General features: G+C 39.2%; 1 protein-coding gene across 3 annotated transcripts in view; it reads left to right on the top strand.

Moving 5' to 3' along the window:
- atf6 (activating transcription factor 6) overlaps positions 1-21408 on the top strand; it is a 367278-nt gene that overhangs the window by 216356 nt on the left and 129514 nt on the right. For all 3 annotated transcript variants that reach the window (XM_078561554.1, XM_078561552.1, XM_078561553.1), the window contains one exon: positions 19356-19440. In XM_078561554.1, coding sequence (XP_078417680.1) covers positions 19356-19440 — 85 coding nt within the window. The remainder of the gene's footprint in view (positions 1-19355; positions 19441-21408) is intronic.

The following is a 21408-nucleotide window of genomic DNA, read 5'->3' as shown; positions in this document are numbered from 1 at the left end:
GAAGCCATTTGGCCCATTGTGTTGTGCCGATTCTTTGATGAGGTTATCGCTCAATTTGATACAAAGTTGAAAGTAATTAAGTTTGTCAGAAAAATCCAAGGTTGCTCTTGAGTTTGCACATTGATGTTGTTGGTTGGGCAGAAGGTTAATTGAATTGTTTTGCTCTGTAAAGCTGAAGACCACCAATCAGAATTTCTAAGAACAATTAATAACCATCTGTCAGTTTTGCTTGTATTCCTTAGAATTGGGGGAAAAATTATTACCCTTTGTACATTCAGAGTAAAAATATTTTTTGGAACTGGAGTGGTTCTTTTGGTGCCATGTTTACTTGTTGGGAGTTTGTCATAAATTTCAGCTAAACTTGCAAAACTAATTACCTAAGCTAAATTGATAGAAGATTTGACTTGTGCGGTTCCTTTGTACTTGTAGTACAATTTATTATTTATGCCTTGGCTCAGCCGCTCTTACTCCCCCATCTTCTTAATGATTGTAATCTTGCTGGAAACAAGTTTCCTTTTCCAAGAATGCTATGGAACAGTGAAATTTTTGTACTGTTGTTCAATTACAAAACATTTATCACACCAAGGTCAGGGTTGACCAGCCAAAGCTACTTGCAATCAGCTTTGCTCCTGTAGCCCAATTTATCCTGTTCCTTCATTGTCTTCCCTCCTTTCCTCACAAAATCAAAATTGACCCAATGGTGTACTTTAACTGATAGAAAAATATCCACTTTTCAGTGAGGCTCAGTAGATAAATGTAATGACCATTGTAGGGAAAATCCAGTGAGAATTCAGATAAGATAGCTGATTAGTTGATTTTAATTGCCTGAAGGCTCAGAAGGGGCAATTCAACCAGGATTGCTTTTCCTGTTCATTATCCATGGGCTCATACTGGCTTTTTGCATGGTTAGGTTCAGTTGTGATGGCCCCTGTGAATTAACAACCTGCTGATACAGGAAGGGAGTGGAATTTGGCCAGCACTCATAATATTGGACTGCGGGATAAGCTACTTGTTGGTATCAGAGGAGAAAATTGGATGGAGCAGTGGAGAGAAAATTATTTTTAAAAAGAAAAAAGCAAACTATTATTGTGAAGAATGAATAAATAAATAATTCTAACTTTTTGGAAGTGAAATAGGGATAGAGAAAAGGCTGTAATATAATGGTTAGAATGAAAGCTATTCTGCTGATGTCCCTGTTCTGTCAGAGTGTCCTAAGTATCTCCGGGAGCCATGCTGTCATCTTCAGAGGATGAGTTTTGTGAGTAGAATTGAATATCAAAAGGACATGCTTATTCAGTCAGTTTTCATAGTCACAATCGCAACATTTTAAAATAAATCTTTCAAAATATAAAAACCTTTCCCCACTCCCAGATTCCAAAATAACATTGAGTTTGGAAGATGGTTGATTTTGCATTGTCTCTTAGTTTCTCCACTGCAAATATTTTATGTGGCTGTTGATAAATGTTTGGAATTTTTCCATTGATCTTATTGGTCACTTTAAGCAGAAAAAGAATCTGTCTTTATTGTTGCTACACTCGGAAGCTCCTTGCTAGTGTGATGCAATGATGGTTCAGGATGAGCACGCGACCTGTACTGAAGCAAAGGAATGCAATTAATTGCTCTTGACAGCTGCATTTGTTTTACATGGCTTTTATGAAAACCATGTGTTCTTGCTCAGAGGGAGTTTTAGAATTGTCTCTCAGTTTATGGTGCACAGATCTATTGTTCTTCTCATTTTGCTGCATATTTTTGTTTGCTCAACAATTTAATTTGTTTACTTGAAATGATATCTGAAAGAACGCGTTTTCTTTCATTATATTAATTGGAGAAAATATCACAAGAAAAGCAAAGGTTACATTCTTTCTATGACACATTGACCCATTTCTCATTAAAATGCATACAAAATACCTGCTTTTCTCCAAGGAGATATCCTCGTTGTATTTTGGGAATTTGCTGCTGCTTCAGGATACCAAATGTCAACCCCCTGCTGCCCTTCTGAGCTATTTCAGTGGATTAAGGCACTGAGGATGGTACAGCTGCTTCCCAAAGCATCAACATTGGTCTTTAAGGCAGCCATTTAGTCTACAATATCCAGAACTGACAAGTAGGCCATTGCAGGAAGATTCTGCTCGTGATGGATTTTGTGGACTTCAAACACGTGCAGAATTTTTCTTGAATGTTGAGAAGGGCAGTGAGACCTCAAATGTTGGGTGTCAATGAGAAAAGAGCCATGGGCAGAGGTGCCTCTAACAGTGGTTAAATAGGACAGTTGCTGATAATTGCGCACCACCCCACAACCCCCCTGCTACCAAAATTGAGGGTGCTGGACCCAACTGTACTGAAAAACAGCACAGTCAGCACAAGCCACGGATTGAACCTGGCATCTAACCCAACTTGACCCTATGGCATATAAATGACTACATTTGCTCAGTCAGTCATTGGGGCAACATGCCTCATTTTCCCCTTTGGTTCAGTTGATCTTATGTCTCTCAACCTTTTTCATTTATTCATTCATGAGATGTGGACTTCACTGACAAGGCCAAAATTTACTTCCCATCTCTAATTTCCCTTGAGAAGGTGGTGTCTGAAAGCCTCCTTGAATTGCAGCAGTTCACATTGCGCTATAGATACACAGACAGTGCTATTAAGGAGAATATTCCAGGATTTTGATACAGTGACAAAGAAAAAACAGCAATATATTTCCAAGTCAGGATGATGTGTGACTGGAGGGGAACTTGCAGATGGTGGTGTTTCCATATGCCTGCACACCTTGTCCTTCCAGGTGATAAGAGGTCAGTGCACTGTAACTTTCAATTCAGCCATAAATGGCACTCCACAGCTTTTACACCACACCATAAAGTCAAACTCCCATTGAATAGAAAGTAACTTAATAATTGTGTTGATCTATTTGATTGCACTAAATGCACATATTAATGAGGAAGTTGAGCTTCAAGATTAGCGTTTCATCAGAAATGAGTAATGCACTTGCTTTCAATCCAAACTCAGCCAAATTAAACTTAAGCAGTGTAAATGGAGGATTTATGCCCAACATGGCTCTTGCGCACACGCAGTCTTGCCCCATTTTCTCTGGTGGTTAGTTGGATGTTCAATCCAGATTTAAGGTACACTTAGACTTTGTTGGAATGTGACGGCTGTAATGTAAAGGCACTTTAAATTTTTAGCTCATGAGTTTTCTATCCATCTGAGTCGCCATTTTCTCAATTTATTTCATTTCCACTCAGTGTACAAAAAAGTGAACAAGCACTGTGTAGCAAATGTGTAGCAATGCTAATTGTTAGGAAATAGAGAGAGTTTTAGTAAGTTATATTGGTATTTGTAGGTTTTAATAATGAGATTTAGCTTTAAAGTTTAAGTTTGATTTGCATTTCTGTATCTGTGTATTAAGAAAGGTCAAATTGAGTTTTAGTTTCACTTTAAAAAGGTGCCTACATTTCCAATGAGATTTTTTACGACTATTACAGCTAAGTTAAACAAATGAGTAGAAGACCCATCCCTAACTGCCCTTGAGAATGCCAACAGGGGTCCAGAGAGGCAGGTCCCTCCCACAGACACACACAGAAAAACTGAAGAAACAGCAGTTTTAAGTCCAGTTTGAAGCCAAGACCCCAGAGATGCTGGATACTTTTAGACAGAGCTGCAGATTTCCCAAAAGGTCCCAAGGCCAAAGAAGTGAGACAGAAATGGGGGAAAATCCCAAGCAGACCTTCTAGTCAAAGGAACGATAAGAGCCTGGAAAAGGCCCTGTTAAGTGAAGTTAAGAGTGAGGGGCAGAGAGCTCCAAGCTTCAGATTTAAAGAGGCAAAAGCTGCAGAAAGCAGATTTCAAGTGAGAACAGCTTGCAAGAGGCAAAAAGGTCCAAAGAGACAACTGAAGGTCTGTAACTCCTTGCTATGGGCATGTGAAGCAATGATACTGGTGTCAGCTTAGTCAGTGAGAGACTGTATGTGGAAGATAGCTTGAATGCATTTGGTGACCCAGGGAAGAGGAACATCAGAAGGAGAGTTCGAAACCCTGGAAGGCGTCTGAGAGAAAGCATTGGGACAAGATTCCAAGGCAAGGCCTTGGAGAGTGGAGATTGGAAACCCTCATGTGAAAGATGGAGTGCAGTGAGACCGGTTGGCTCACAGTGTGACAAGTGTCTGGGGGGAGTTGAGGAGAGATCCATAGCATCTGGTTGAGGTTGCATCTGTGACTTGGTTTCAGAGTGTGGCGTGTCTGACCACAGGGTGCCTATTGGTACATGGACAGTGTACTTACTGTGGACATTAGAGTATAGGATACCTTTTGTAACTTGTGTTATCCTTACAAAACTGTATATATCTGTAAAGGTATAGCTGTGGGTGAAGGAGTATTGTAATATAGTTCCATCTTTTCTTGTTTGATATATGTTTTATTATTTTAAGAGTCCATCAGCTGACTCCTGTGATCCTGTTCAGTAGCTACTCTCGAGTAGCTGATCTAAACAAACAAATAAAAGTTAGGATCTATCAAACTGGGTTCCACCCTGGGATCAGGCTTGTCCAGGGGTAATCTCAGCTGGGATCATTAACATAATTTACAAGGTGAGAATATTCTTCATTGGGAAGAGCATGAGAAACAAAATGAACAGACCTTGACACATTTGGAGAACAAGACCACTTGTATAGATTAATAATCAAGTACAATTAAGGTCATAATTTTCAATCTCTGAATCAAAAACTAGGGAAAATAGACCAGGGAAGATTTAATTTATGCATTCATGTTACTCCAAATGTCGGAGGACTGCCAATTGAGGTGAAACTATAACACCAATGCAAGGAGTATCATTATTTGCAATTATCACAGATCATGTTAGTGAATAAGGGTGGCGGGAGGAAATTTATGCAGATTAGAAGAATTGAACTGACAGCAAATATTTTTCTGAAATGAAATGAAAAGCAAGAAAGGTAAATTCATGGAAGTGCAGCAGAAATTGTTTTTTTATTTTCCTTTGGTTATTTATTCTGTAGGTGTCACTGGCAAAACCAATGTTTATTGCCTATCCCTAGTTATCCCTGAGAAGATGGTGTTCAGCCACTGGAACTTGTTTGGTAAAGGTGCTCTCACAATGCTGTTTGGTTGATATTCTTGACATCAGAGTGTAGAGGAGAGTCAACCATATTTGTTTGGCACCGGAGTCACATATAGGCTAGATCGGGTCAAGGCAACAGGTTTGCTCCCCTGGATGACATTAACAAATCAGTTTGTTTTTTACAGCAATCCGACAGCATTATGGTCTCTTTTATTGGTACCAGGTTTTCGTTTCCAGATCTTAAAAAAAATTGAGATCGTGGTGAGATTTGAAACTCCATTCAGTGGGGCTATTAGTCCCGTAACATAACCATGATGCTCTGTCCCCATAAATTAAATTAAATAAAGGGAAGAAGCCAAGGGCTTAGTCAATGATGGGGGATTTCAAAAGATAAGGCAGAAGCATTTACAATCACCTTCAATCAGAAACGCCAAGTGGATGATCCATCTCCGACTGCTCCTGAGGCCCCCAATATCACAGATGCATCTTCAGCCAACTCAATTCACTTCTCATGGTATCAAAAAATGACTGAAGGCATTGGATATAGCAAAACTATTGGCCCTGTAGTACGGAAGAATTGTGCTTCAATACTAGCCATGCCGTTAACCAAACAGTTCCAGTGCAGCTAGATCACTGGCATCTACCTGATAATGTAGAAAATTGCTCAGTTACATCCTGTCCACAAAAAGCAGGACAAATCTAATCCGGCAATTACTGCCCCTTCAGTCTTTTTTTTTATCCTTTCACCGGGCATGGGTGAGTATTTGTTACCCATCCCTAACTGCCCTTGAGAAGGCCATGATTGTTTCATTGTATGGTCCGGGCCCAGCCGGGAGTTTTCGGGATTGCCTATTCCCCCAAAGTATTCTGCTTGAGTTTGTAGTTTCTCAAAACCATTACTCTCTATTTACAACCAGTATGAACACATTTGCACCTCTACACGAGGTTGGAGTTTCTCCTCCTTCCAGATCTCGCTTATATCAGTCATATGATCTGACATCATTATTACATGAGCATCATGTATGTTTCTGATATTAAACCTTTAATCCACAGTACAAAAACAAAAGCGGCTGGAAAAACTCAGCAGGTCTGACAGCATCTGCGGAGAGGAATACAGTTAACGTTTTGAGTCCAAATGACTCTTCATCAGAACTAAGGAAAAATAGATTAATCGAATAATAGAATAAATTAATCTACAGTATTGAACTGCCTTCTTGAATTGCTTCAATTCATGTACACCCAAGGGAGTTCCAAAATTTTGACCCAGCAACAGTGAAGGAACGGCAATATAGTTCCAAGTTGCAATTAACAATGGGTAATCAATGCTGGCCTTCCCATGACGTTCAAATACCAAAGACAAATTTTTTAAAAGGCAGAAGTTCCCCAGGGGTTAGTACAGGGGTCTCGGCTTTTGAACATACACGTGCCAGTCACTTGCAGGAAGAAATTGTGAGTTGCGTGTTCAAGTTTTCACACAACACTAAATTCAGAGGTGCAAGAAGTTTTGTAGACAGGAACAAAAAGTTACAAAGGGATGTAGATTAAGTTTCTGGGCAAAACTGTGGCAGATGAAGTTCATTGTGGGCAATTGTAAGGCCGCCCACTTTAAATCCAAGTGAAACAAATCAGAGTATTTACTTAACAGAGAGATGAGAATTTGACAAATGAAAATAACCTAAAGATTAAAAAAGGAAGAAGACAAAGTCAAGGTCATTATTAATCCAACTGATAGTATAAATGCTTCAAAACAACACCAGAAATAACAAAATAACTGGTCAAAATACAACAGAAATCATTTTTAAAAATACACGTGATAAATTTTTAAAATAGGCATATGGGCAAAATAGGATCTAATGAAAAAAGGACATGCATTTCCAGAGCTTTACAACTGATGAAGTACTTATGAAAGGTAGTCACTGTTGCACTGTAAGAAATGCAGCAGCCCATTTGCACACAACAAGCTCTCACAAACTGCAGTGTGACAATGACCAGATGATATGTTTTAGTAATGATGATTGAGGGACAAGTATTGGCCAGGACACCCAGGGTAACTCTCCTGCTTTTGTTGGAAATGGTGCCATAAAATCTTTTGCGTCCCCTAAAGTGGAAAGATAAGGACTCGGTTTAATGTTTCATGTAAATGACAGCACCTTTGACAGTTTAGCAGTCCCTCAGTACTGCACTGGAATGTCACCCTTAATTTTTGTGCTCAATTACGAGAGTGGGACTTGAACCCACAACCTTCTGACTCAGGGCAGTAGTGCTACCAACTGAACCCTAGCTTACAGTTCAAGTCAATGAGAAGCTAACTGAGCTAAAAGGATATGACATGATGGTCACTATTGAAATGTGGCCAATAACAGACCGTGACTAGGGGATAAATATTATAAGGTTTTTAAAAAGGATAGGGAAATTGGAAAAGGAGCAGGAGCACCAATATTGATACCAAAATAGCAGCAGAACAAGGGGCTATCAGTAAGGTTGAGAAAGCAGTAGAAATGCCATGGATAGAACAGAGAAATAGAAAAGGATGCAAGACTTGAGGTCCTGTGTATAGACCTCCAGATAGCAGTAATGAAGTAGTGGGATGCATAAGCATAGATTTAAGAGAAGCACATTGCAAAAAAAAGTTATAATTGCAGACTTTAAGTTTTGCACTGACTAGGGGAAGCAAACCAGTTTCACTTCCAAAGGATGTGCATTTTTGATTGCATTTCAGACAGTTTTCTGGACCATTTGGTTCTTGAATCAGCAAGAGACAATGTCTTAGATTTATTAAGGAGTAATGAACCTGAATTAGTCAATTATCTAATGATAAGGGACCACCCAGCTAACAGTAACAATAGCATAATAGAATTTGATGTTGGGTTTGAGACGGAAAAGGGTGAGTAGTGAACCAAGGTTTTATATTTCATTGAGGCTAACTTTGGAGGCATGAGACAGGCATTACCCACTACAGACTGGGCAAAACTATTAACACATACAACTATGCATGAACCATGGGAGTTGTTCAAAAATATTTGATAGAATACAAGACTTGTACCTACCCTGAAATGGCAAGAGCTCTACTGTATAATTAAAGAACCTTGGTCAACAAGGGAATTGAGAAAGATAATAAAACTATAAGAAAGAGCTTATATGAAGGTTAAGAATGGTAGAAATTGTACAGAATAAATGAAAAGGCTACTGGAATGCTGGTTTCTCATGAATTGCAATACAAAGGGATGCAAATTATCCTATAGCTTTACAGAGCTCTGGATGGGACCCTCTTGGGGCACCATATTCAGTTCTGGGCACCACACCTCAAGGAGATGTCAGCTTTAGAGGGATATAAGTGCTTCAAAATGATCGCAGACCGAGAAAAGGTGAGTACAGGTCACGTAGTCGTGATGATCAGTCCAAGTGCAGGTCCTCTGCACAGTTTTCCACGCCTTATGGTTCTGTGCTCTTCAGTTGCTCGTAGGGATCTCCCATTTTCTACTTCAGTAAGTATTGAGCAGTATGACTAAGGATAACAATACCTGAGGTAGTTTCCCATTGCGTTCCTTAAAGGAAACACAAATGCCCTTGCCAAAGAATCCTCTCTGCTTGTAAGCAGCCATTGTCTCTTGGTTCTAGCTCTTCCGCCATAACCACCAAGATTTCACTGATTTTGCCATTGACCATGGCTTGTAATCCTGAACATTAGACCCTTACCTGCAAAAGGACAGGGCCAATAACTCAAAATGATCCTGCTACTCAGAGGTTACATACACTAGGCTTATCTTCTCTTGCATGTAAAAGATTAAATTTGATGTGCGTCATATGATTTAGTGGAGTAGATGGAGGGAAACTATCCTCAGGCAGGAGGATCCACAACAATGAAGCATAAACTTAAAATTAGAACTAGGCTATTCAGGAGTGATGTCAGAAAGCACTTCTTCACACAAACTGGGTGGAAATCTGGAACATTGTCTCTCCTTGAAAAACTGATGGAAGTTCTGTACATTGAAATTTCAAAAATAAAGGTTGATAGATTTTAGTTAGAGTATTGAAGGTATGGAACCAAGACAGGTACATTCAGTGAAGGTACAGATCAGCCATGATATAATTGAGTATCAGAACAGGCCTGAAGGACTGATCCTGTTCCTATGTTATTCTATAACTGTGGAGAAGTGAAAAGATTTGAGGCCCAGGTACACAAATCACTAAAAGCTAGACGTCAGGTACAAAAAGACAATCTATAAGGCAAATGGATTGCTGGCTTGATCTCAAGGGGCAGGATTACAAAGCGTAATAAATTATGCTTCAGTTCGACAGAGCAGTGGTTAGACCCCCACCTGGAGTATAGCTTTCAATTTTGGCATTTCACCTCGGGAAAGAGATATTGGCCTTGACTAAAATGATACTGGGGCTAAAAGGGTTAAATCAAAAGAAATCAGACTGCATGAATTTGGCTTGTATTCCCTTGTATTTAGAAAATGAAGGGGTGATTTAATTGAGGTGTGTAAAATGAGAAAAGAATTCAACAGAGTTGAAGCAAAAAATTTATTTTCTTTCGTGTGTAATCCAGAACAAGGGGGCATAATCTTTTAAAATGAGAGTTCAGCATTCACGAGTGAAATCAGAATGTGTTTGCTCCCACACATTGTAGTGAAAATGTAAAATTCTGTTTCCTTAAAGGAAATAGATGCTGGATCATATAAAAAATTTTAAGAATTAAATCGGTGGATTTTATTAGGTAAGGGTATTGAGGGCCATGAATCAAAGGCAGGTAAATAAAATTGTGAGGTACAGGTCAGCCATGATCTATTTGAATGGTGGAATAGGCTCAAGCCGCTGAATCACCTCCTTCTGTTCTTTATTACATCTTCTTCTGCTTGATTTGCTGAAAATATTTTGCTGCTCTTACAATCTCATAGTTTTGCCGAAAGCATAAGTTGTCATGTTGTCAAGTTTGCAGGATGTTATCCATATGACTTCATAGGTGATTTGGAAACATATCACTGAATTATCAATTAAAATGTTATTTCATTTTGATGATGGTTAGTAGAGTGCAAGTATTGATTTAATATGGAGCTACTAACAGTTTGCCGTGTTGCATTGCCTGGCTTCAGTGAAGGAGAGTAAGATGACTTCAACGTTTGCACATTGATCCCTGAAGTCTTTGCTCGAAGAACGATGCCAGACCACTGATTTGGATTTGGGATTAGCTTGACCGAGAATGAATCAGACTTCGCATTTATGTGCCAGAGGGCCAACAAAATACATTGGCATTGACTCCAAAACAAAAATAAACAAATCCATTCCTCATTTGACAAATCTCAGCAATGACAAAGTTTGCAGCGTTGGTACAGTTGGAGGCCTGCTTTTAATTACTGTGATCTATATATAGAATTGCAGAAGGAAGCGGGATCTGTTTTGCTGCAGTTCTGTACTTCATTAGTGAGTGGGAAAAAAAAGGACAGTCAATGTATTTCTATTCCTTTTCATTTGTGTCATTTTCTTTCCATGACCTTGACCACCAAGAAGGACAAGGGCTAAAGGCCCATTTGAACATCATTTCCAGGTTCCCCTCCAAGCCACACACCATCCTGAGTTGGAAATATATTGCTGCTACTTCATTGTTACTAGGTCAGTTAAAAAAACCCTGCAACTCACTCACTAACAGAACTGTCAGAGTCCCTTCGCCGCACGTTGCAGCAGTTCAAGAAGGCAGCCCTCCACCACCACCTCAAAGACAATCAGCAATGCACAATAAATGCTGGCCTTGGCAATGATAAGTACATCCAGTCATAGATTTTTTAGCATGCCCCTATGTCAAAAACAAAACAAAGGAAATCTCAGCTTATCCAAGTTAACGAGAGTCTAGGTTAAAATGTATATTATTTGAAACTGCTATCAATAATCATGCAAAAGGATTTTACCAGAAAGTTCAGTTCTCCCAGGATTGGCTGCTCCAAAGTTGCTGTTATCTAAAATAATTGTGTTTTGGGCATTTCCTTGTATCGCTTCACATCTGTTCACATCTGGGCATCGTTGGCCTCTTGGTGTTTCTTCCATTGAAAAGCCTAAAGTTTTTCTTTTCACCAAGTGTTTACAGATCCTGTTATCAGTGGTGACCAAAGCAAGTGAAGTGAATTCAGTCATGGTGTATTCACTTCACATTGCATACTTATCTGATCATTTGCAATGGTTTCACATTAAACATTTTGTTCGTGTGTAGCTGACTTTAGAGATACCAATCTTTCCAAATTGCTTGTGCGCTTAAGTGTAAACAGTAGGCCCAGTCTGGAAACACTCTCCCATGCCAAGAAGTTGGATCCTTTCCTGAAGCCTACTTAAGTGGATGATCTGTATCTGCTTTGTTGTATTGCTTCACCCATCATAAGGAGGCAAGTTGCATCAAGAGCAGAACGGACAAAGCAGACCAGTGACCCTCGCCATCATAGAAACTAGAAAACAGGAGTAGGCTATTCAGCCTCTTGAGCCTGCTTCGCCATTCAATATGATTATGGTTGACCCTCTATCTCAATGCCTTACTCCTGCGCTCTCCCCATACCCCTTGATGCCTTTAGTGTCTAGAAATCTATCTACTTACTTCTTAAATATATCCAGTGACTTGGCCTCCACAGCCTTCTGTGGTAGGGAATTCCACAGGTTCACCAACCTCAGTGAAGAAATTTATCCTCATCTCAGCCCTAAATAGCCTACTCTGTATTCTGAGACTGTGACCCCTTGTTCTAAGACCCTGCCTTCCAGAGGAAACATCATCCCTGCATCCAGTCTGTCCAGCCCTGTCAAACTTTAATACCCTCAATGAGATCCCTTCTCATTCTTCTGAACTCCAGGGAATACAAGCCTCATCAACCCAATCTCTCCTCATACGACAACTCTGCCATCCCAGAAATCAATCTGGTGAACTCTCGCTGCACTCCTTCTATAGCAAGTATGCCCTTTCTTAGGTAAGGAGATCACAACTGCACACAATACTCCAGGTGTGGTCCCACCAAGGCACTGTACAGCTGAAGTAAGAGATCCTTGCTCCTGTACTCAAATCCTGTAGCAGTGAAGGGCAACATATCATTTGCATTCCTAACTGCTTGTTGCAGTTGCGTGCTTGCTTTGGGTGACTGGTGTACAAGGACACCCAGATCCCTTTGTACATCAACATTTCCCAATATATCATCATTTAAATAATACTCTGCCATTCTGTTTTTCCTACTGAAATGGATAACTTCACACTTATCTGCGTTATACTACATCAACTATATATTTTCCCACTCACTCAACTTGTCTAAATCACCTTGAAGCCTCATAACACCTTCCTCACTGCTCACAATCCCACCTAGTTTTGTGTCATCAGCAAAGTTGGAAATATTACATTTGGTTCCCTCATCCAAATCATTGATATATATTGTGAATAGCTGGGGCCCAAGCACTGATCCCTGCGGTACCCTACTAGTCACCGCCTGCCACTTCGAAAAAGACCCATTTATTTTGACCTGTTTCCTGTCTGCTAATTAATTCTCCTCTCATACAAAGAGCCAGCAACAAAGAGATTTAAGAGGGGCAGCTACTTGCATACTGCCCAGCCCCTAGAACATAACCCCCACAACTGCCACCTTGCTGATTGGTCAGCACATGTACAGACAAAGGAATATGAGTTGCCTAATAAAGCAGAGGAATCCTTTCTATCAGGAACCATCAAAAAATGGCCTACTTGGCTGTGTCTCAATTGCTTCAGCAGTGTCGGTTGCTGCAAAACCCCAACACTGAAGTGGGGGATATAGAGTCAAATGAATTCTGTCGACTGACTGTGGAGCAGCATTCCAAACAATGAAACATCGAGAATGCCCTCTATTACCAGATACATGCAGCCCTGAAAGTCTTCAACTCTTGAACCAGAGCCTGCAACGGAACAGTGGCATCACAAGAAGTCGGGAGCCAATACCAACATGGGTCTACAAGAATAGACTTCGATGTTGCAGTTGAAGACAGGCGTTTGCTGGATTATTAAGGGAGGGGATCAGTTGTTCTCCTCAGAGAAGCAAGAAAACCTAGTCGTACAATAGAGAAAGAACTTGCATTTATACAGTGCTATTCCTGTCCTCAAGACATCCCGAAGTGCTTCACAGCTGATGAAGTACTTTGCAAACGTAGTCACTGGTATAATTTTGGGAAATGCATCAGTCAATTTATGTAGAGCAAGATCCTAAGACTAATGAAGAAATAAATAACTACATAATCTCTTTCTGTTTGTGTTGGTTGAGGAATAATTGTTGGCCATGAGAATGGGAGGACTCCTGTGCTTCTCTTCAAATTGTGTATAAAATCTTATATGGCCACTTGCATGGGCAGACAGGTTTAGCATGCTCTTGATTTAGCCTGAAAGAAGTGTAATCTGAAGGTAATAGGAGCTGCACAAAAGCTTTTTTTAAATTCAGGTTCATCATCTTATGGGCAAGCGAATAAAATGTTTCTGCTTTAGTTACATATTATTGAGCACGTCATGTGCAGTTGCAATAACTTAAGTGTAACAATGAAGTCATGGCAAAAGCTATGAGGAGATCCAGCAAGGAGGTTGCTCTTGAGTATGCAGGTGACATTTGTAACATTCGGCCTTCATATTTTGGGCTAACCTCATTTGAACTGACTGCTACTGTAACCTTAATGACCAACAGCTTTGGATGACAAAAATAAAAAGGCAGAATGGTTGCAATATGTGCACAGATGGAAACAGCTTGGTAGTATTTATGTGAAACAGCTGTGACACAGAATCGTCTCTGCTGACGTGGCTGAGTTGATGAGCATCAACTTTGAGCAGATCTCTTCTGCGTGACCTACTGTTCCAATTGCACAGAGCCATTGGTCCTTGTACCATAGGCAAACTATTTTTGTTAATTTTTACATTTTGAAAGTGTGCAAATGATCCATTTAACATGTCTTGTTGAATGTAAAAGATATGATGAAAAATGTTGCATTACTTGTATTGGCTTTATACAATTCATTCTGGGACACAGGGTAACCTGTATTAAATCTGATTTAGTCACAAGAAATACAAATAGTTGCTTTCTATCAAGAGTTAAAGACATTGGATCATCAGTATTTACAACAGCGGTGAATATCAGGAGCGTTAAGACAGAAAGAGCAGTTTCTTATTTTGCCACACAATGACTTTATTTAAACTGCACCTTAGGGTACATTTATGCCACATGATTACAGAGCAGTACAAAAATGCTGTCCTTGCTTCTCATTGAGACCATGCCAATTTAATAAGACCTGACGAAACAATTGGAAGTTTAAAGGACACAGCTATTCCACGTGCCATGAACTCGATAAAAGTTTTAAATCAGCCAGTTAAGGGAATGAAAAGTTACAGGTGAGAAGTTCAGGCATTGGTGAAGTTGTTTAATTTTCAGTAGATGTTCAGACAATCCTAGAATTAAACTTGTAGAGCACATGCTGTCTGTATTTGTAAACATACTATTGTCAGAGAAAATATATTTGCCATTATTTAACAGATTGCCCATCTAAGGTATTGAAATCTAGTCTTATGCAAAGTGGACATGACTTTTTCTTATAGAATAACTAGTAGCAAGCTAAAACAACTGGACATAGATAATTACATATATTTCAAGCAGTATTATCTCCAATTTATGTATAACTGGTCAAAAATCAAGTGAGAGTCAAGGCCAGAGGACTTTACTTCCATTCTGAAGTAAAAATTGTACACATCATGATAATGCAGTCTAAAGGTGCACATGCTACCAAAGAAGCCATGTTGTCTGTCCTTTAGATTCACAGTTACAAAGGCTTTGCACAAACCCTTACAAAGGCTTCGCACAAGCAGTCGTTTTTGAGATTGTTGAGTGTTGTGCTCTTCGACAGGAACTGTTTCAGGTACTTGAAGAATAAGTGCCTGAGACTACTATTGCTCTTCCAACAAGTGGAAAACCAAAAGCAATACTCTTCCATTGTACCCAATTCCAAACAACAAGCATATTGTCAACAACATAGAATTAGCTTGCACAACATAGAATTAGCTGTGGCACTCAACATGTTCCTTTGCCTACATCAGCCCTGTGCCTCTCATGAAAAAGTAAGATAATGCAAAATGAAAACTCGGGAATTTGAAACTTGAATTATCTCATAAGTTATGGTTCTGTCTCTCTCTCTCTCTCTCTCTCTCTGTCTCTCATGCCCCTCCTCCCTACAGCATTCCCTCACAAGCATTCATTGGTTGGAGGGAACCAACTTATTGACATCCTGGAGTCAGCCTGGCTTTTGCAGGAGTTGTGTACATTAAATTTTCTTATGTATTTCCCTCCTTCTCTTTCATCCCAAATACCGTTATGCCTTCTGTCAAAGTCATGGCTGGATAAACTCAAAAAATGCGTTCACAGGCGGATTCTGCTTCATGTTATGTTGGTGTGAAAGCTGAAGTGATAGCAAAAAGCTTAAATCTGTTCAGTGTTTTGATAATGAACAAGGGTTGACACATCTCTTGACACTGTTTTGTTTGAAAGGGGAATGAGATGATCCTAAGATCTCAGAGCAAGGTCTAGTTTTTGGAAAAATAGAAGTCTGATTCCATGAGTTATTGAACAGCAAATGAGTTGGTCAAACTTGGGGCCAGAAGGTCAAAGTGACACTTGTCAGAGTGCAGAATAAATTTTAGAATGATCTAGATTAACTGGATAAAAGTGGATTGTGGCATAATGAAACAATATACACTCAGTTGATACTGGGATATACGTTTTTACCAATTTCTAATATCTTTTTGCAACTTGTAATTTAGCCCTAGCCATGTCAAAAGGAAACACCGAATGTACCAAGTACCTTGCAGCTTTCATCTTTTTCAGCTGCGGTGCAAAATTGCCACTTAGCATTGTTCCTGATGGGAGAGCTTGCATCACAGTGCACATTCTAATCAATGGCAAACATTGATATATTTGCAGTACTTTTATTGATAGACTTCTAGTTGTATGAAACAGTTAGGTTTTGATTTGGCAATTGAGCTGCTACTTCTGCTGCCCATTAGTTCAAGCAGTCACAAGTTACTTGGCTACTCCATATCAGGCTGAGTACTGCTCTTTAGAATGAGCTATAATCTGTATCCTAATAAGGTATGAAAATGCCAAATCCTCACCAATTCCATGCTTTATCACCATGACTTGGGTTTTCTCTAACCTGTTACTGTTGCAGCTTCTTCATTAATTTACCCAAAAATATCAAAGAAAACAGCCAGTGTCAGCAATAAAGGTGTTTAAGCAATGTCAAAAAGCATGGCAGTGAGATCCAAATTTTCTGCTAATGTTGCTAAAGTTCTATTGAGACCTTCACACCGTTACAGCTTGTACCATAATATCAGTATCTGTGCGGCCACGTTATCAACATTTCATTTTTAATTGACTCCAAGGGGTATTGTAAGAATGTAGACAGTCTGGAATAGTGGGGGAGAAAGATTGTTAGAAATGAGAAAATAAAGAAAAGTGTTGCGTGGAAAGCTGCTAGTACGTTGCTTAGTAACACAATATTTTTCATTCCTGTTGGGAATGAAAACTGAGAATGACTGGCATCTGAAACAGGCTTCCAATTTATTTACTGAGCTGTTATGTGGGAAATATGCAGCAATGTTTAAGCTGACATCCTGGAAAAAAGGTAACACTTACTTGAAATAATTTTTTTGTTTTGAAATCAGTTTTCCTTAGATTTACCAATGCTGCGCCCCAAAAAATTTTGTATGATTCTTGTGTGTGATTAGGTGTTAGGAAATAGGGCAGCATTGTCCAGTCCTATTTTCAGCACATTGTCAGTTCATGTGGCTCTGGTAACTCCTGTTTGGCCCATCTCAGAGCCTTCAGCCATTGTGATTTTTTACGCAGACCAGACCCAGCCCTCGAATTGCATGCCAAGGTGTTGTCAGCTATAAAGGAGAATTTTTTAGAAAAATTTGTCGTCTTGTTCCCAATCTCTTAAAAGCTTTGGTAAAACCAACCTCTTCAAATGCGCATTTCAGCATCTTCCCCAACTTGTCTCCAGCTTTGCTTGTCAGTGCCCTCCAATTCTCCAGCAAAGCACCTTGGCATGTTTCTTTACTTGAAAGGCATTGTATAAGTATAATTTGTGAGTGTCTAACAGGTTCTGTTGATGGATGTTAAACACCTAGTAGTTTGAAGTAATAAGGTGAACAGGTGTTGGGTATTGATTAGTTAACTCAGATGTGTATGTATAGACAAGTCAGCCAGCACTGCGGGGAGGGTGTTAGAGTGGATAAGTAAGCTCTGTGGTGAGCAGTGAACAGTCTCTGCCAAAGCATCCACGTCTCAGTGTCTTCTTCACAACCAGGCTTGAGAATTTCCCCTGACATAAGTTGTTGTTCAAAAATTGTTGCAGATATCTGATAATAAAAACATCATAATGCTAAACATCCATTCTTTATATCTTAGTTTATATCTTTTATATGACAGTCATTATAAAAGAAAGCTGGTTAATTTTAACGTAAATATCATGCATCACTCAATACACCTTTGGAATGAATGTATGCTTTGGTCTGAAGGTGAACTTCATCTGAATCTTATTGGCTCAGATAAACTCTAGTTCTGTGATATTTAGAGGGGGAGATGAAGGAAATATATTTTTAATGAGGTCAACTTTCCCTTTCATCACTGGTGAGGAAATAGCTGACTGCTTTTGGCTGAAGATCAGATGAGTTTGCAGGTAATTCCTGCTTAAGTTTATTTATGCTTCTCTGCTAACTGTAAAATTGGTTCCGTTCAACTGCAAGCTACCTTGCCTATGTCACACGCTCATGTTTAAACTGAAAGAAGTCACATTAACTATAGAATCGGGAAGAGAAAAAGTGACGTGGCTGTGTAATCGTGCACATTAGTTGCAAGAAACCAGTGAAGGAGACACCATCATTGTTCGATGATATAAAGGATAAAACCTGTATTTATATGTTGCTTTTAGTAACCTCATCATGTCCTAAATGTTAGAACAGCTATTTAAGTACTTGTATAGTGTCAATCTGTTGCACTGTGAATTTTTCAAGGTTTTGTTGCGTCGAGCTATGAAATTACCAGGACAGGGATGTGAATTTTTTTCATGTTCTGATTACTTGCCTGGAGGATCCTTTAATATGAGGTCATTAATTAATCCTATCTCATTGCACATTACCAGGTCCAAAATAGCCTGTTCCCTGGTAGGTTCTAGAACGTATTGTTCTCAGAAATTGCCCTGAATACACTCTATGAAGTCATTCTCCACGCTACCTTTGCCAATTTGATTTGCTCAGTCAATGTAAAGATTAAAGTCACCCATGATTATTTCAGTCCCTTTCTTGCAAGCTCCCATTATTTCTTGATGTTCACTCTGTCCTGCTGTATAGCTACTGTTAGGGGCCCTATAAACTACTCCTACCGGTGACTTCTTTCTTTTGATATTTCTTAGCGCCACCCAAACTGATTCTACATCTTGATCTTCTGAACCAAGATCATTTCTCACTGCTGCACTGATCTCATCTTTTATTAATAGAGCTGCCCCACCTCCTTTTCCTCTCCCCATGTCCTTTTGATATGTCAAATACCCTTGAATATTTAGGTTCCTACCTTGGCCACCTTGCAATCACATTTCTCCAATGGTTATCATAGCACAAATAGAAATAACTGAGTATGATATCAATTCATTCATTTTGATACGAATGCTGTGCGTATTCAGATAAAGAGTCTTTAATTCTGTTTTGTTATTGTCTTTGCCTATTCTGATTTCGTTTGCTGATGCACTCTTCTGTTTGTACGCTCTGTCCCTTCATGTCACACCCTGGTTATCATTACCTGTATCATTGTCCTGTACTATTGCCTTGTCCTTTCTCTTTAACTTTCCAAATCTCCCGGCATGTGAACATGGCCCCCCACCTCCCCCCAGCCAACTATTTAGTTTAAATCTCTTTCTACAGCCCTGGTTATATGATTTGCCAGTACTCTGGTCCCAGCACAGTTCAGATGAACGCCATCCCAACGGTACAGCTCCCACTCTCCCCACTCCAACTGGAAATGGGAGGGATGACAAAGCTCAATGTAAGCTTTCAAATTGCACTAAGTGGATCATAGAAGGATTAACTTGTTTCCATTCATTTGAACTTCAAAAATTGCAAACTATTTGATTTCAGAAAGCAAAGTTTACTTAAAATGCCAAGTGCTTGCTTTCAAATAAGCCCAAGCTTTAAGCGCTAAGGGTTGATCCTGCTCTTTGATAATTGCTAGAATGCATTGTAACAACATTAGTCTTGTTTTTATTTCAGGATCATCTTTTGCTGCCAGCTATCACCCATAATAAGACAACCAGACCGAAAATGTCTCTTGTATTACCAGCAATGAAGATGGATGGTAAGTGCTCCTTTTATGGGGGTGAGCATCTGAATGGAAGATTAATGTGGCACAGAACTGTACAGTTATTATCACATGATTGTATAGTATGCAGGTGGACAGTAATAATTCATGTCTTAGTTAATTCCTTCTGGTTTTGCCTATGTGTAGAGCACTTGGACAATATATCATAGACATGAGAATTTTCAAAGAAATACGAGGGGAAGTATGTCAATTACCATTCATACTTTCAAGTGGTCTGTAAATCTCTGCTGTATCTGAAATGGGGATGATATTTGTCCTGACGTTTCAAGATAGGATTAAGCCAGGAGTGCAGGGATGATAATGCTGTTGTTAATGAAACATAAGTGCTACAAAGAGTTACATTTGATGCTGTCAATTTTCATCTAAAGAGCAGAGACCATAAATAACATAATTCATGTGCTTGAATTGTATAACTCTAGATAAACTGGTGAATGAGAACAGTCCAGAGGACATAAAATAATTGAAATGTGACGAGATTTTGGTCCAAGGCACTAAAAACCAATTGACTAACCTAACAAAAGAAAACTGAAAGCAATTATAAGTGGAGAAGGCTTTAGCTAGAAGGTGGTGAGGAATGGAGTTCTGCAAGGATGAATTTCATACCTACTGTTCATCTGTGTCTGTGTGTATCTTTATATTCATAATTAAATTGTTGAAAGAATCTCATGAGTGTGCAGCTATTGATATCGAAACCGATCATGTACTAAAATGCACTTCAAGACAATTTAAGCAAAAACCTAAGGAAGTTAAATCCATCTTTTTGTTAACTTGTGAGATCTTATGATATTTATTTGGCATGATATTTTATGATATCCCAGACCTGAGCGTCTATGACAGCTTGTGGAGGAGCAGTGGATTACAATCTCGAGCCCAAGTATGTTGGTGGGATTAAATTGAAGTAATGGATTCTGGAGTGTATTACGGTCTGTTATGCAATTTCAAATGAAATAACATGGAACTGCCACATGTCTTTTTCATTCTGCTTTGTAAATCCACATGTTGGCTACAAAGAGGGAGGAATTAATTTTAATTGTCAACCACATAGATGTATGGATTGAAGACTTACTCCTGTCAGGTCACAATGTTTCATTTTTCTTCCTGGGCCTATCATGTGTTTGCTTTTACAACACCTCTATGAAGTTGGAAACATTTCACTTGGTAATTTCCACCTGGCCCTTACGCCACACATCCTTAAATTATGCAGAGGGGCCATTGGTATGGCTATGGTATAAACTGCAACAGAGTGGGGAAAAAAAATCAGAGATAATGAGAGGAATTAGTAGTAAGCTGACACGAGGATTTTGCAATCATGTGAGCAGTGGAAGGCAGGCAGGTTCAGTTTCCCAGAAAAGGAATCATTTGGAGGAAGAAACCATGAGTCTTTCATTACGATTATTTCCCGATCCGTGGCTTGCAATACTTGACTATGGCTGTTTCGTCAGTCGCACTCAGTGTGCCAATAGTAAATATTTACTGTATTCAAAGGAGTTACAAAATTTACAGCAACCTGAATGTTAATAGTCTGATAAAGTGGAATCATTCAACAGTGCTTATTGGTTTTGGATTCACTTTCTCTGCAAGTTCTAGCTAAGCTTGTATAAAATTTGATATAAGACTACATTTCCTCTTCAAGTCTTTGCCGGCTTCCTCTACCTATAAGCCAAAGACTTGACTTCTTTCTTGTTGCTCATTGCCTGCTGGTTACCATAGGATACAATACACTGATAAATGGTGGTTGGAAGAGTTTTGTTTTTGTTTAGTTTTGCCCATTCATCATCAGTTTTGAATTTCATCTTTTTTATTCTGACATTATCTGATTTCTCAGGATGTTAAAGTTATTTTTGGTGCCATTTGTTTCTTTCTGTGCCCATTGTGTTCATTGTTAAGGCTGAAAGCTTTTAGAGTGAGAACACACATGCCTCCAACTCAAAATATTCTTTTGGG

Source organism: Cetorhinus maximus, chromosome 17, assembly GCF_964194155.1.
Source record: "Cetorhinus maximus chromosome 17, sCetMax3.hap1.1, whole genome shotgun sequence".
Classification (NCBI taxonomy): domain Eukaryota; kingdom Metazoa; phylum Chordata; class Chondrichthyes; order Lamniformes; family Cetorhinidae; genus Cetorhinus; species Cetorhinus maximus.
The sequence above is the reverse complement of the archived record's forward strand: the minus strand, read 5'-3'. Positions and strand labels throughout refer to the sequence as shown.